The following is a 16,712-nucleotide window of genomic DNA, read 5'->3' on the forward strand; positions in this document are numbered from 1 at the left end:
AGATTAATATTATTGCAGTTTAGAACTCAAATAAATTTTTAACTAACACCAACTTTACTATCACAAAATATACATTAAAATAATTATTTTTATACTTTATATAAATACTTATGTGTACGTCAATACATAAAAATAAATGTAAATCTAAAAAATTGGTTAAAGTCAGGTTCGGCGCCAACTTAAACTTTACACATGCACATATAACACTAACACCAACACTAAATATTATTTGTCATTTGTTAGTCTTATAATTTGGGCAATTAATGAAGCCAACACAGATTGACATAAACAAAACACACACGAAACAAAAAATTAATTATATCTTTTAACCCTAAATTGTAATTCTAGGGCATTGAATTTAAATTTCAAATCATTTGAATCAAATAGAAAAGAATTATTACAAACCTACCATTTATTTATTACATACTCTGTAGATTTTATTGCCAGAATTATATCAGAATATCAATTTGATTCTCTCATTCGCATACCATGATAGTAGATCTATATCAATTCAAAAAGTACAAAATCAAGCTGCAAAGAATTACAGTTTCCTAGCTGCAAATAATTACTGTGCGTTAGGATAATAGAAAATTCGTGTATTGTTAGGTTTATAAGATTTATGGGTGATTAATTGTTTAGATTAGATTAAATAGGTACTTAGATATAGATAAGAACGTTTAAAAATTTAAATTTATAATAGCTATTAATTATAATTATATATTAATAATTTTTTTTAAAAAAAATCCAATCAAATTACAAAAAAATAAATAAAATATTTCAAAAATCAAAAAAAAAAATAAAATAAAATTAAGACAGTGAAAAAAGAGTGTCTTGATGATTAATTAGAATTTATATAAGCATAGTAGATAGGGGTGGCCAAAATCCGGTTTTCGGAACCAGAACCATCAGTTTCGAACTGGTGGGAACCGGGACCGGAACCGGTGTGACCCAGAACCGGTCCGAATCGGAACCGAAACCGATCCAATTCGGTTCGGTTCCGATTCTACCAGTTTTGGAACCGTGAACCGGCGGTTCCAGCTTCAATCAGAACCGACGGTTCTAGTTCCATCTGAAACCGGCTGGAACCGTCCAAAATCGATTAGAATCGGTCCGAAACCAGCTGGAACCGTCGATTTTGAAACCATTGAGGAGCCGAAGCCGGAACCGGAACCGTTGGATTCTAAACCGTAACTGAAACCGTTAATTTTCGGTTGCCACCCTTAATTAGTAGACGCTATAATAGTTGGTTTTAAGGGATGAAGATGAAGACGTTGATTGGATTTTAGGGATGAAATAGTTGCTATCTAGAGAAGAAGTTAATAACCAGAGAAATTAATTTTGAAAATTATTATTTTTACAATTCATTCGAAGTATGGAAGCTTTTTAACCACCAGTATCTTTTTTTATGAAAATTTGCTGGAAATCAATTATTATCTTCATCATCTGTCCATATATGGATTCAGGTAACAACAATTGACATATATTAAATTATACTGCTTTAACTGTATAGTAGCAATATGCAATTGCTCAACTATAAACAGTGAACCTCAAGTGAATATTCAACTATCCTTTTCCCATTAATATGACAAAAACTGGGTGTGAGATGAAGAGGAATTTTTTTCTTCTTTTTTTGTTTTTTAATTTACAAAAATGCATTATAAAGGAGGATATGCTTGCAAAACATGACATTACTGACATTAGTGCTCAATGGATTATGTCTTGAACGAACGTGTAAAGATGTGTATCTAGAAAAGGAAAAATATATTTAGATAAAATTTTGAGTACCTTTCATATAGAATTTCTAAACATTGTAAGCGCAATTCCATAACAGGTTAATAAGCGCCATTCAACCTTCTTCCCAATCTACATCATCCTCATCCTCTGCTGAAGCTTCTGCTTCAACATTCAAGTCATTGATCCTGTAACTTTCAGTTGTATTGCCTGTAAAGTCACAAGCAACAAAGAATAAACCACCATGATTATGTCAGCATAAAAAGATGAAAGAGGCTACAAAGAAAAACCACTGGAGAAGACATTTCACCATAATCGGTGGTTGGCATCAATCAACAAACGAAGCTAAAAAGGTTTCAATTTGGTTCAGTTTCTAAGCAATAGTCCAGACTACTTGACATAACCAACCAAAATTGTTTGTCAGAAAATGTTTTAGGGGTCTAATATTTTATCTCTGCTCCTTTCTATGCACATAAAAGCCTACCCCCTTCCCTTCCCTCCCTCCCAACTCTCCCCTCCATAAATGCCAGATATATAACATGAGATTCACCTAAAGAGAGAGAGAGAGAGAGAGAGAGAGAGTATATGCAACTAGTTCAGGATGCATAGACATATAATGGCTCTTATTGGTCTCCAAAAGGATTGGAGGACATGTGATTGTTGAGGCTTACCTCCAGTTGGCGCCTCTTCCCACTCAATATCATCTTCCCCTTCATTCTCCTCACGTTTGGACTTCATGCCCACTTGACGATTAGGAGGTGATCCAGAAACACCTTCAGATATGGATGTCTGCAACGCCTGTTGCTTTTTAGCAGCTTCTTCTAGTTCTTGTTGTTGTTTAAGCAGAGCTTCATAATAAGCTTTTACGTACTCATTCTGTGTGAATTAATTAGCAAAAACTAATATTAAAAAGATGAGAAGAGAGTCATAAACCAAATAGCAGAAACTAAGATAGGGAAGAGAGAGATAGAAGAAGTCAAAACTAGGCAAAACTTTAACATTGTTGTTCTCTGGACCTGTATACTTTGTTTATCATCGATATTATTGGACTTTTTGTCGTCTGAGAATCCCGATGCTGCTGTTGCTGAATTGCCATCCATCTTAGACTCCTGCTTGACCTCCCCTCGTTGCTCTTTCGTGAGGTTCATTCCTTGTTTGATCATCCATGGTGGTAAAACTTTCAGACCTGTACTTGCCGTTTCAGGTTTGACATCCCCTTCCTTGTCATCAGCGCCAGACAAGTTAACTTCAACCTGCCAATATCAGTAATGATCATGAATGGTCCAATCTGATTGCAGAATATGCCCACTATCGGGAACCAAGACCCAAAAATCTTATTGAATGCCTTGTCATCATAACTTGTAATGTTCATCACAATTTACAAATTTTCACTTTTCCTGAAATTGAATCAAAAGAGCTGCTTGACGAACAATATAAAAAATAAAATAAAACCTCTTGGCATAGAGCATAAGCAATAAGCGCATTAGATCATCACCCCTTACACCATTGCTCCTTAAGGTCTACAATATTTTTCGTTGCCACTACAGGAATTTTCATCAAGATAGAATTGGCCACTACAAGTTAACACGCTCCATCTTCCAAATTCCTTAATATAAACTCACAAATACTCAAGTGAACACAAAATGGTGTAATTCTAATAGGACACCATGCATTTGCAACAATTACCAACTCAAAATTCAAAATCATAAAACTAATAAGAGACATTACATTTACAACAGTGGCTAGGGGTAAGTACGCCTGGTTGGTTCAGCCAATTTGGGTTAAATTTTTAATCAAAACAAATTCATCAAAATTATTGTTTGAATCAACCAAATTACTGATTTAACCGAATCAAATTGGCCAAATTAATTTTCATATTAAATGCACTGAAATAAAAGAAAATAGAAACCAAATTAACTGACTGAGTTTGACCAAAATGTCTCATTAACTATTTTAACCGAATTTACCGCCTAATATTTGTTTTCTAACTCTAAACACTAAACCGATGCCAGTTTATTTATTTTTATTAATTTGATTATTACGGTTAGATTCAGTTTTAACCAAACCATAACCAATCATGGAACAACTCTAAATTTTTTAACCGAGCCTAGAATCAAACGCCGATTCACCAAACCAGTTCGCCAGTTTAACCAAATTGGCTGAACTGTTTTCTCAACCCTAACAGTGACCAAGTAAAAGATAAAAACATTCACTAAGTGCCATTTGGTAGTTGGTACCAACACTATTTTTGATTTTGGTTGACTAAAAATTAAAAATTGTATATTTGAAATGAGTGGATGAAGCAAGCCACATTTGTAGTTTTTAGTTGCAACACATTTGAATATTTTTGAAAACAAGACAAGTAACAAAAACAAATACCATTAAAACATATAATTTTTTTTAACTACAAAGACAAACAAAAAATAGAAAAGAAGCTCCCAAGCTTCAAAGAATTAAGAGTAGTTGACATGCCATATCACAACTTCAGATGCCTATATAAACCCCCATGGTATGTCTGAAGCCTCAACCTTGCTGTATGATAACAAGGCTGCTACTAGCATGCTCAGAATCCGGTTCAGCATGATAGAACAAAGCACAGAGAGATCAATAGACACTTCATAAAAGAGAAAAATCATCCAATATGTCTTGAAGCTTACTCATGTGACTTCTGATAATCAACTAGTGGATATCTTCACTAAAGGGCTAAGTAGTAAAATTTTTCACAACTTGGTATGCAAGCTGGGTATGTGCAATATTTATGCACCAACTTGCAAGGGAGTGCTGTCTTGCATAGTTGTATATGTTGTAGGAGCTTATTCTTTATTGTAAAGGGTAGTCTAGGTTTTTCCGCATAGTCCTAGTTCTAAGTATAAATAGGCTTGTAACAATTTATTTCACAAGAATGAACGATAAATTTTCACTCTTCACACAAAATTCAACAAAAAACATTAGCTTTCTTATTTTAAGGACAATAATGAACTCTTGATGCTACTCAAGCATTTAGTGCAAAATAAAAAGCCCTTGTCGTTTATATGTAAAAGAGAGAGAGAGAGAGAGAGAGAGAGAGATTAATGTTTCAGTGCAAAATAACGCATAAAATGTACTTATTATCTGATCCAATCTTCTCACCATTGTTTCATAAGTGTTTGGTGAATCACTCATGTCGAATCTCATATAACGAATTGGCCCGTCGAAATGAAGTGTTGAGTGCTTTAGCAATTACAATAACAATATATGCACTTCAACTCACACATCAAGCTTCCAACATGTGCGCATGAGAGAGAGAGAGAGAGAGAGAGAGAGAGAAAGAGAGCCAAGAAAAAAAATTATTACCTTTGTCTCTCCAAGAAATGGCATTGGTGTTCCACCATACCCCTGGGAAGATTTGGAGGGATCATTGGAGCTAGAATCAGCATTTGCTAAACGCACAGCAGCACTTGCTCGAGCTTCCCATGCTTGAAGGCTTCCAAATTCAGGAACAGGCAAATCCTTCACTCTGCTAAGTTGCTCCATCAATGGCTTAAGTTGTTCCTGCAACCAATTTATGTACGTATATAAAAAGTACCAAGTTTGACACTTCGTGTGTCAAAAAAATGCCCTTCCAACTGTACATAATTACAACTTTGTATTTTCCTATTATAAGGTTCATATATTTCTTTATATTTTCCCATATATATATATATATATATATATATATATATATATCCATTAAAGAAGCAACATCAGTGTCACCATTAGCGTCTATCACACCTGTCCAAATTAAATTAAGGTTTTCTCTTTTTTTTCCTATACCTAAATCATAGTTGTTAAATCAAGAATCAAAATTCTTATTTGTAGAATCGAGAATCGAATCATAAGATTCAATGTAACTTTTCAAAATTAATTAAAAATTATACTTTTACATTTAAGGATATATTTCTCTTTTATCAATAAGATACTACAAAAATAATTGCTAATAATGTATTTATGTAAATTTCAATTCCCAATCACGTACTAAATGTGAAAAAAGAACCTAATGATTTGTGCAGTTGACAAGTCCAAAATATTAAACTGTTATGTCAAAAAAAAAAAATGAAAACAAGAACAGATTAAAGCTATCAAGCCATTAAAATATCCTATCCAAATCCATATACTCTCTCTTCTTCCTTTAGATTGACTTTTCCATTTGTAATGTTGGGCATGAGAATCATTAGGCTTGAGAATCCACTCGAATGATAAGATTCAAATCGTTAAGCATGAAAATTGAATTGAATCGTTAGATTCTGATAACACTGACCTCAGTATGAGTCCACGAAGATGATACCCTCCATGATTAAAATATCATAATTATATAATTATGCTATTATACTAAAAACCCATCCTTTTGTCATTGTTCCTGTAACCGTGACAACAGGATGGGCCAAATCTTCACATCCTAGTAGTCTCGTTGAAAAACATAGCGATATTATTAATAATATACACACGCATCTACAGTTTAATTTTTGGGCTATCATTTTTCCAGATTACTGACCTATTACCACTATATCAGTTGAAAATTTCATCCAAAAACATTATAGGATATTAAATTAAAACAACTACTGATGAACTGGAAAAAAATACTTCGTCAAGTTAGATTTATTGTATGATAATAACCTTATGACTAATGTTGAATCTAAACTTAACCAAAAAAAAAAAAAAAAAAAAAAAAAAATTATACAACAATAAAATGTAAAATTTCATGCAACAAAATGTAATTATTTATTGTGAATAGAAATTTTTTTTAAAAGAAAAAAAAAAAGAGTTTTATGACTCAAACTTAGTGCCTACATTTTAGTCTTTATAACTTCCATTGAATTAATATCCAAATAGTCATGCTATACAACAATTTTAATTTTAAAGTTTGACAATAATAATAATGTGGAGAAGTATTATGCACTATAAAAAACGTGGATAAGTTTTGTTCTCTCTTACCTAAATATGATTGTCAAAATGTATTATTAAAAATAACAGATAGAGTTTAAGGGCATGAGACATATGCTTTAGACATGCAGAAGTTTCAATAGTTATGTGTCTAAGTGCAATAAGGTGACCACCACTTTCACAAATACTTCCCTAATTCACAATAAATTGCAATATTTTTCAAATCAAAATGCTTTAATTTGTTTCTTTTGAGTGTTACACATTATTAAGAAGTATATCGTGCATTCTATGAACATGATTTTTATTATTTGTGGTGCTTAATTTTGCTTGAATTAAGTGTTTGATTTCACCAACCCAAGCTAGAAATTTAGGTTTTTGAGACTAAAGAATGAAAACCATCAAAATAAGGATAAACAGAAGCCTGATGATGAACAACATTAAGATTTCAAGCCAGCATTTTTATGATGAAAAAATAAAAAAAACATCCCCCAACTTCTAGCAAGACCCACTATAACTCCGCAAAATTTGATTCTAAGAAAGCCTTCAAGAAATAATTGCTCCTCCCGTCCCATAATCTATGTCTTGGTTCGACTTGCACATGGATTAAGAAAATTTAGTTAATATGGTTAAACTATAATTTTTGCTCATTTTTTCCTAATATAACCTTATGTTAGTATTCATAAAAATTAAATGATCCATATTAAATTGTTCTTGAAATTAATCAAACATTTGATTAAATAGAATTTTATTGGAAGATTAAAAGTTGATAAGTTAATTTTGTTTATATCAAGGTTTAATTAATGACAATTGAATAGTTGACTATTATATTTGTTGACAAAGAAGCACATTAAACAAGGGTACAATAGTAAATTCAAATATTCTTCATTACTAGAAAAGAAAACAAGACAACAATTTGGTACAGATGAAAAAGAAAGTAGGCAAAAATTATGGGACGGAGGGAGTATTATAATTTCTGAAGGAGATAAGGAAAGTAAAACTACGAAAACAATATGCAAGCAGGGAATGGTTACTGACTCTGAACTTAATTACATCTAACTTATATTCCTAAATTTCCTAATATAGACAAAAACTACTAGCTAAGCTACATAACATCATGCATAACATCAATTCAAAGGACGGTGAGTCTTTCAGTGAGTTTTACTCTGGGATATGATCCAAGAGCTTTGAGGGGGAGATCTTTCTTTCAGTATCATCCAACTTCATTGAGAGGTGTTACTTATTTAGTTTGTCTTCATGTTATTGTTTGTTGAGTTTTTAATGAGGATTCTGTCTGCCAACCTTGTATTATCCTCCACTGTTTCTCAAGAAAATTTCTTCTCTTACTAAAAAGTAATAATTAAAAATTCCCCAGCAAAGATTTAATGATTAACTAGCAATTGAGAGCAAGAAAGGGGGTGGTGAGTGGGGGGGTGATTTGCTAAAATCCTAATCTTTTAAAGAATAATAATCATGCCATAATGAATAAAAAAACCTCCATTTTTTGAAGCATGTCCTTTAATTTTTCACGCCGACGCCTCCTTGCATTGTCATCTCCATCTCCTCCTTCTTGAGCAGCTAACTTGTCACTCTCTGCCACTAGCTCCCCATTGCAGTTCTCACAGTGAAAATATTCATCTTCTAGAGATATTAATCGTAGTGCATCCAAGGCATTGTACCTAATTGCATAAAACATATGTGAACTTTTAGGATTATAAAGCTCGTCAAGGCACATTTACAGAATAATCCCGCACGCCTTTCCCCTTCTCCCACAAAAAAAGAAAAGGAGTAATATTAGCAACGCAAAAATGAAAGACTGATTGATACCGTCTACTACAGTTGGGGCATATATACTCTTGAACAGTATTCTTGTTTTCTAGTTCATCCTTCAGCTTTTTCCTCATTCGATGCAGTCTGTACCTAACAACATCATATATCTAGAATTCAAATTAATTTAGGCCACTTTCACAAATGGAGAAGCCAGCTAAACATTGGAAAATAAATAAAAAGTTAAAAAACAATCAAAATGAAGAGTTCTTGGAGTAACAAAACCTGTGCATAATCCAGACAACAGTAAGAGTGCGTGTGTAGCTTTATCTTTTCATCCCCTTCTTTTACAGTCTGACCATCAGCAGTGGCAGCTATGGCAGCACTATACATCTTTGCTCCCTTAGCTGTCTGCAACATGTCAAAAAGCAATGTTAATATATGGAAGAAATAACTAATAAAGGAAGGGGCGAATTACTATTTCATCCCCAAGGTTTGGCTTAATCAACAAGTCAGTCTCTGCTTTTGGAGAAACATTAGAACATCCCTGTGTTTTAATTTCATAAACAAAATGTCATTTTCTTAAAATTTATTATTAGCAAAGAATTATTTTGATAGTCAAATGGAATATTATATTGTTAAATACCAAACTAACCTTGAACTTTAATCCTAGGTAGACAAAACTTTAGATGGGGTTAAATGATGAGACAGAGTCTTAAACGACATCTCCTATATCAGCTCCAACTTAATAAATGACAAAAAGAAAAAAAAAAGAACAATTAAGTTCCCCATAATTCACAAACAAAGCAAAAAGATTACTTCTTTGTTTTCCCCCCCTTCATCTCTCTAGGACACCAAAATAAAAAAGGCAAAAGATTTCTTGTTTTTTTTTTCTCTTCCTTGTTGCTTTTTGAAGAGAAACTTTAGAATCAACTGCCAAGGAAATTGGAAATTTTATGGATGATCTCAAGCTCTCAAAGCAGTATCTTTGGCGAGTACACGCTGTGGTTGAGCACCACAACAGAGGAAATGATGGAAGCCTTCCAGCACAATAGATATGCTCAAGTGGCAGCAAGTGGAAGGTTGAACACCACACTGGTGATACTGGTGACAGCGTGCTCCTCATGACATCTTGTTTTCAATTTTCTGGTGATGACACATGAAGGCAAAAGTGGAGACTGGTGTTTTCTGGAGATGGCACACAAAATATGGTGGAGGCAGAAGCATTTTGCAATGGGTTGCTTGTTTTCATTTTTATTTTTTATATATAACAGTCTGTTAGTGGATTTTTTAACAGAAGGACCATCTTGTTTATGGAATAAAACTAAATGGATAATTTTATGTATTTCTCAATAAGTTAGAAACAACTTGTTAATTAGTGCACACCCCAAGGATGATAAACTAATTTCCCCTAAAGGAAATCACATGATTGGAACACTAGTAAATTTTCAAAGACTAAAGATGAAGCAGCACAAAGATCCACATGATAATTGAACTCATCTACTGGAGCTCAAAACACTTGGCTACTAGGACAAAGGGAAAAATGCAGCAAAAATTAGGAAAACACTACAATAGGCAAGCCTCTCATACAAGGAAAAACTATGCCTAGCAATAGCATTTCTTATTTTTCTGTAAATCACCACTGAGTGTGACCAAATAAGACTGAGATTCCAGAAAACAATTGAATGAAAGAAAAAACACTTTTATTCCTTCTGAAGAAGGGAATCACTCAAAAAAGTATACAGATGGTAATTAATAGATAAATAGTTGTACAAATTAAAAAAAAAATAAAAATAAAAATAAAAAATAAAGAAACCCATAGCTATAAATGGCTAGATCCTTGCAAGTATAGAGCAGGATTTATAGATTATGTGGCTGGACCAATTGGTCATATACAAAACATTTCTTCACTTTGCTGATTACATAAGTGGTGGAGACTAGGATTCAGTGGGCTGAAAAATGGATATAAAATGATTCAAAAACATACCAAAAGTAAAAGAATCTTGATTCAAAAATTCCCCGAGTTCTCATAGTTTCTAAATCACATTTAATATTAAAATGTTATATTATAGGTTTATAAAACATCTTTCATCAAATGATGCAAAGAGAGCCTAAAAGTATTACGCAAGAAATCAGTTATAACAGCTGGAAGGCATGAAAGAAACTCAATTCATAGAATGAGTAAATTAACAGACTCCAACCTCTTTCCTATGATCCCGTGTGACTAGTTTTTCTTCCTCAAAAAACCTCAGCGTCCGGCGAAGTTGCTTAGAGTGCAATTTCAAATCCTTTGCCAAATCTTCTTCCCTAACCCATTGTCGTCTGCAATGTGACCCGTCAAAAATACAACTAATTAATAAAAATTAAATAGTCGAGATTTGGAGATGCCCAACACTAAGGAGCACATACACATATCATTTAATTAATCACACATAAACAGCAGGTAGAAAAATAATTTTAAACGAATCACATAACCAAATTCTCAAAGCAATCAAAAAAGAAACTATATTTCAAAGTTAAGAGGAATCCAATATTTAGCTTATCTAGTGCTAACATCACATAGCCACCTCAATTTTAGGCAAGCAAGCAATTACAAATCATAATCACTAGTTTACAAGGACAATTCCCTGATAACTTAAGAATCCAATTCCAAATTTACTCACAAACCAAACATAATTCCATAACCTATTAAATCTGGACATTTACTTCAATACTTCTACCTATAAAAGCAGAAAAACATAGCACTATTTTCCCCTCTAAGCAATTGCAAAATAAAATAAAATAAAACATACACGTTCTACCTTGTGAGAGCATCAAGTACCACCACAGCAATGCCTCGATTATCGCTCCTCCCCGTTTTGGGCTGATTATCCCCTTTGGTCGTTATGTCATCATAAAAAGCTCGAGCCGCAAGCTTCACAAGCCTGATTTGTAATTTTTTTTTTTTCCAATTGTTATTGAAAAGACAAGAGTAACAAATCAGATTCAGATTTAGAGAAACTTCAGAGAACAGATATTTACAAAGCTATTATTTGTACCGATTGAAAGGTTCGATGCTCATGTTCTTGGCGTCGATATGCCAGCAATTTTCAGGTGAAAGATTTAGGGTTTTCAATGGATAGCCTATCTGAATCAATAAGAGGAAAAATAGAGACAAAGAAATATATGTTGACCCGCTTGGTTTTAATGCCAATGGAGGTAAGAAGGCAAAAGGCGAACTGTGTTCTATTATTAATTGAACAAACTATGGATATATAAATCTTCGAAGGCCTGATGATCTTCTCAACTCCTTTTCCTTGTCTATTGCAGGCGACTTTAAAGATTACAACAGTAATCCCCGCAAAACCCTAACCTGCAGAATTGTAGAGACGATTCTTGATGCTTGCATTGCAAGTGAATTGAATAGATGAAGACAGAAGAATAAACAAGCCAAATTGAGACTGAAATGCGAATAGCTGCCAAGTAGATGAAATGAAAATAAAGAAACGATGGTAATTTAATTTTGGGAGGCACTATTGCCTCGTCAAAAATAACCTTCAGCTTTGTTTATCAACCTTTCAATATATAATTAGCCAAGTGTTTAATACTAATATCAAAGATAAACAAAAGTAACAAACAAACAACCAAACATTCATTTCAATTATGATGATTTTGCGTCTATCCCTAGGAAAACTAAAATTGAATCCCTCCAAACCAAAATCAAACAATGAAAAACCAAATAATCAGCGTTAAAATTGTAAAATTAGGGAGACGAAGTGATTTCTAGGAGCTTAAATTGCAAAAAAAAATGATAATAAAAATTTCCAACAACTTATTCAGTTAAAAACCTGCAAAATTATATAAAAACAATAAAAATTAAGGTTATAATTAATAATTTGGAGAAATTACATCAGATTGGTCTAAATGATTTCGTAGAGCTGGAAATAATCAAGTTCAGTTTGGGAGATCGATTTCGACAGAGAGGAGATTGAGACTTGAGATGATTCGTGGACGTAGTTTAGAGACGGCACTGATAGGCTTGAGCCTGAGAAGAAAGACTGAGAGTGAGAGTGAGAGAGGCGACAAGCTTGAGAAGAAAAGAGAGAGAGGATAGAGTTAGGGTTAGCCTTTAAGGTATTTTTGGTTTAGTTCGTGACAAGAGAAGCAAAAAGAAAAGAAGAAAAAAAGAAATAGAGAGAAGCAAATTTACATATTCGCAGAGAAGTTGAAGCTCGTCCTCCAATAGATGCTGCCCTTCCTTCACCTTGGCAATCCACTAATCCAAATCAGTCTCTCCATTATCGTGGTTCTATTCTATATTTGGGTTTGAACCGTCGTGTTTATCTTCCAGCTATATTGAAATAAAGAATGACAAAACAACCAAGGAAAGTCAAAAAAGAAAAATGAAAACTCGAGCGACAGTGAGGAGACGAGACGAGACGAGACCAGGGCGCTCTTTGGAGCATTGTTAAGTATTTTGATAGTTAAAACCACTATTTTAAGTAATTATATAGTATTCAGAACTTGAAAGAGTCATGTAAAAAAAAAAAAAAAAAAAAACTTGAAAGAGTGTTGATGAAACTTATCTTCATTAAGATCTCTCATCACTTGCTGTCTTCACCTTATTCTTCACATTTTTATACTTTTTTGTCATTTTATATTAATCAGTTAATCAAACAGTTATTTTATAGAACACTTTTATTCTAAACTACTATATAAACAGCTAACCGTTAGTGAAACAGCTAACAACTATATAAACAGTTAACAACTACTAGAACAACTAACAACTTTTAGAACAACTAAGATTGCTGAACATGGTCGAACAACAATTTTTGTTGTTTTCACTTTTTACAATTTTTTAAATCTTTTACCTATTTATACTTGTCTCCCTTTTTTTTGGTAATAAAAGAAGGCTGGAAGCCTTAGGCACAGAAACGAGCATACGCTACACCAGTAGCGTCATGCACAATCATAGGAAACAACTCAGCAGGGCAACCCATAAGCTTGTGAGTCCCAAGCGGGAACGACAATGCAAAACAGGCTAACCAATTCGCACACATGTTGGCTTTAGTATCTCGCCCTTATCCCACTTTCGTTATATGTTTCCTAGGATCTCATTGGTTCAGGTGTCTATCAAAGATGTCCCCCCATAAGGTATAATGACATTTATGTCAAGTCCATCACTTCCGAGCGCTTCCCTCAGGTTGATTCCTTCCGAGTCCACCTCTTTTCTTTTGTACAGTCCAGAACGCTTGAGATCGCCCAATAAAGCGCTCATGCCGATATAAGCGATTTGGCTCGGACTCACACTTCAACATCACTCTGCCTTCAAAGCTTCTCATCCATAAACTCTTAGACTTTCACAGTTATTCGTGGGATAATATATGTTTTAACTGCCTCATTGAAGGCTGTTATCTAACTTTTGAATTTCAAAGCAATGGCTTTTCATTTGTTGCGACGATTTAGCTCCCTGTGACGGTTCACATAGCCCTAGAAACCATAAAAGATGTCCTCTATTTCCTAGGGGTTTCTTTTTTGCTATTTATACTTCATTTCTCATAGTTACTTCTCTTCTCCTTGTTACTCAGGTATTTTACCTTATTTTTCCTTGCACTAAATTCTTTGCACTTCTTTTGTCTGTTTTGCCACCATGAGTTCCAGCCGTCATTCTAAGAGTAAAGCTTTGGTGGAGTCCCCCAGCCACGAGGATGAGCCTACCAACCTGGAGGCAGATAACCTTATTTTGGGAGCCATGAATAATGACTCCAATTCTGAAGACGAAATTAACTTAATCATGAGGAGGCTCCAAGAGATTCTATTTTCCCTAAGGGCAGCATCTGTGCCACAGACTAGTGCTGCTCCGCCTAATCCTACCTTAGGAGACAAAACCAGTCTAGAGTAGTCTTCTGAGCCTCAGAGGACTAGGGTAAGGCCCCTTGTCTAGGGGGAAGCTACTACCCATCCTCGCTCAGAGGGATAAACTGTTCACCCTCAAAAAAAGAATGTGCAGGTCAGGGATCTAAGCATGATATTGACTGAGCATGACCTGGAGGGGATTCACGCTCGCGGAGGTGGATTCGAACACTCTAATTGTGTATGCAGAGGACTGTCGAGCTGGGGTGCGCTTTCCCCTTCAAGGGATTATATCTGCTTTTTACAACGAATAGGGGGTGACCGTTGGTTAGATCACTTCGAACAGTCTCCAGATGATACTAAGAGCTAGCATTTTAGTTGATCATTAGGGCTTTCAGTTGAATGTACATTAGCTGAACACTATGTTCAACTTTGTCTGGAGGGGACCCCAAGGACCATCTACACCTTACTGCTCGGCCCAACTATAACTTGTTTCCCCTCAAGAGCTCATCTATTAAAGGGAGATGGAAGGAGAAATTTTTCCTCATTAGTCACCTGAAGGGATTTGGGGTACCCTCTAACTGGAGTCAAGGTTCTCCTGAAAAGAGGGCTCCTCGGGCTTTGGATCAAGTTGAGGCCCGCCAAGTGAAAAACTTAAAGAGTTTTGCCTTCAATCCCCCTCCCCTGGTTCCTCTTTTGGATGCTAACATTCTCCTGGCCCTTATGTCCGCCCATCGAAGAAGAAGAAGGGTTCTAGGGGTGAGTCAGGTTTGGATTTTTTTATTTCCTCTAGTATTGACTTGCTCTTTTAACTTTTTCTTTTCTTGCAGCAATGGCTCCCGAGTTATCTAAGGAGATAAAAGCCCTGTTACAGCAGATCGGCCTCAATTATTGGCCACTCGATCAGGTCAGGATTCGGGAGGGAACTTAGAGGCTCGCGCCAGCCTAAGGCATTCCAAGGTGGCAATCATCGTGCAGCCAAAGAGTGTCCCCCCATCTGAGCTCTCTTTGTCCGACCCTCCCTTAATAAAGGAACCTAAAACGCCTATTGCTCAGGGGTGACGATGAGCTGCACTCCCCCATTATAGAAAGATGGCTCAAACTCTGAACTACTGTGAGGAGGAAGTTCGACAAGGAGGCTTCAGCCAGCAGTGGCCAAGTTACTCAGGTTCTGGCGGCACAGTGTGTTCTCCCTGTAGACTTGGTGCATCACGAGGGTTTGGAAGAAGAGTTTTCCCTTGACCAAATCGACAGTGGGCTTTTACAGGTGCTTCTCTCTTCACCTTCTAGTTTTCCCTCTTGTGAATGTTATTCTTACCTTGTGTTTTTTGATTATTTTCTGTTGGTAAGTGCCTATAGTGATACCCATTGATGGGTAAGGGAATCCCGAGAGTTAGTTCCCACCTTGACAGAGGAACTGAAAGCTGAGAAGGTCAAGGTGGAGAAGCTAGAGGATTCTATCTAGACCCAAACTTTAGAACATAGTCGGTTTGTTGGGGAGCTTGAGGATAAGGTCCATGTTGTTTTTGAGGAGAGGGATGGTCACCTTGATTCTTCCCTCAAGCTCAGCGGTCGAGTGGAGGAGCTACTTAATTGAGATGAGGAGGATGCCGCCACCATTCGGCAGCTCCGAGCAGATTTGGCTCAGGTGGAGGGGGCTGCTGCTGTGGCCACTCGTTCCATTCATGACATGTTGCTGCATCACTCTAACCTTACACTGTCGAGCTTCGAGCTAGATTTCCTGATAAGGATTGGGGTTTCATCAACCAAATAAATGCCATTCAGAATTTGGATGAGGAGGAGGGGATCGAGACAAGTGATCCAGCGGGATAGTTTAGGATGTTCCTGGGAGGGATACTAGAGTCCCTCCCACTACCGAAGCAGATGTGTCAGTCAACCCTAGTAGTATCGGGGATGTAATTGCTTCCATTACTGGTGATAAGTGTTATTTTTATAGTATTTTAATATAATTTTTATTAGGATTTTTTGACATTTTTAATTACTTCAATTATTTTTTATTTAATTTTATTTTTGTTGTTGTTCAAAGCTTCCTTGAATCATATTTCACTTGATCTTGAGGAATTTTGTAGGATTTTAATACAAAAAAGAGCGAAGTGAAGCAAAACTCTCAAAGGCTGGCACGCCCTGGGCATGCAACTCAGCCACCCCGTGCGAAATTCAAGGGAAATTAACATAAAGACTTAGAGCATAGCACACCCAAGCTATGCTATCTGGCACATCCGTGCCTCAAGATGATGTCGATCCAAGGTCGTGCTTGAGCACGGTCCGTGCTGCATCCACCCTAGAAACACAAAGCCTAGCACACCCGTGCCAGGTAAGACAATTTTTCTCGCAGGTCTAGGCTTAGCACGCCATAACCTTGTGGAACAGCATGCCCATGCCACAGATTTGTCTCTGAACGTGATCAACTGAGCACGGCCCGTGCTGCAATCACCTTAGGGACTCAGACTCCAGCATGCTTAGGC

At 35.6% G+C, this 16,712-nt stretch overlaps 1 protein-coding gene across 4 annotated transcripts; it reads right to left on the reverse strand.

The window, feature by feature from the left end:
* Positions 1-1,744: 1,744 nt before the first annotated feature.
* LOC149497018 (uncharacterized) lies at positions 1,745-12,838 on the reverse strand. Of its 4 annotated transcripts, none has more exons than XM_089720286.1 (12): positions 12,584-12,837; positions 12,283-12,418; positions 11,433-11,746; positions 11,196-11,318; positions 10,596-10,716; positions 8,680-8,805; positions 8,455-8,564; positions 8,123-8,306; positions 5,065-5,262; positions 2,748-2,984; positions 2,403-2,607; positions 1,745-1,941 (listed from the first exon to the last, which is right to left on the reverse strand). In XM_089720286.1, the coding sequence occupies exons 3-12, from the start codon at positions 11,453-11,455 to the stop codon at positions 1,847-1,849; spliced, it is 1,422 nt and encodes a 473-aa protein (XP_089576412.1). In that variant the 5' UTR covers positions 11,456-11,746; positions 12,283-12,418; positions 12,584-12,837; the 3' UTR covers positions 1,745-1,846. The 4 variants fall into 4 exon arrangements, with proteins under 4 accessions (XP_089576412.1, XP_089576413.1, XP_089576411.1 ...); XM_089720287.1 differs by having other exon boundaries at positions 12,283-12,431; XM_089720285.1 differs by lacking the exon at positions 12,283-12,418.
* Positions 12,839-16,712: the final 3,874 nt, after the last annotated feature.

Source organism: Jatropha curcas, chromosome 4 (assembly GCF_041381405.1).
Source record: "Jatropha curcas cultivar XTBG-Jc1 chromosome 4, XTBG_Jcur_1.0, whole genome shotgun sequence".
NCBI classification, from domain to species: Eukaryota; Viridiplantae; Streptophyta; class Magnoliopsida; order Malpighiales; family Euphorbiaceae; genus Jatropha; species Jatropha curcas.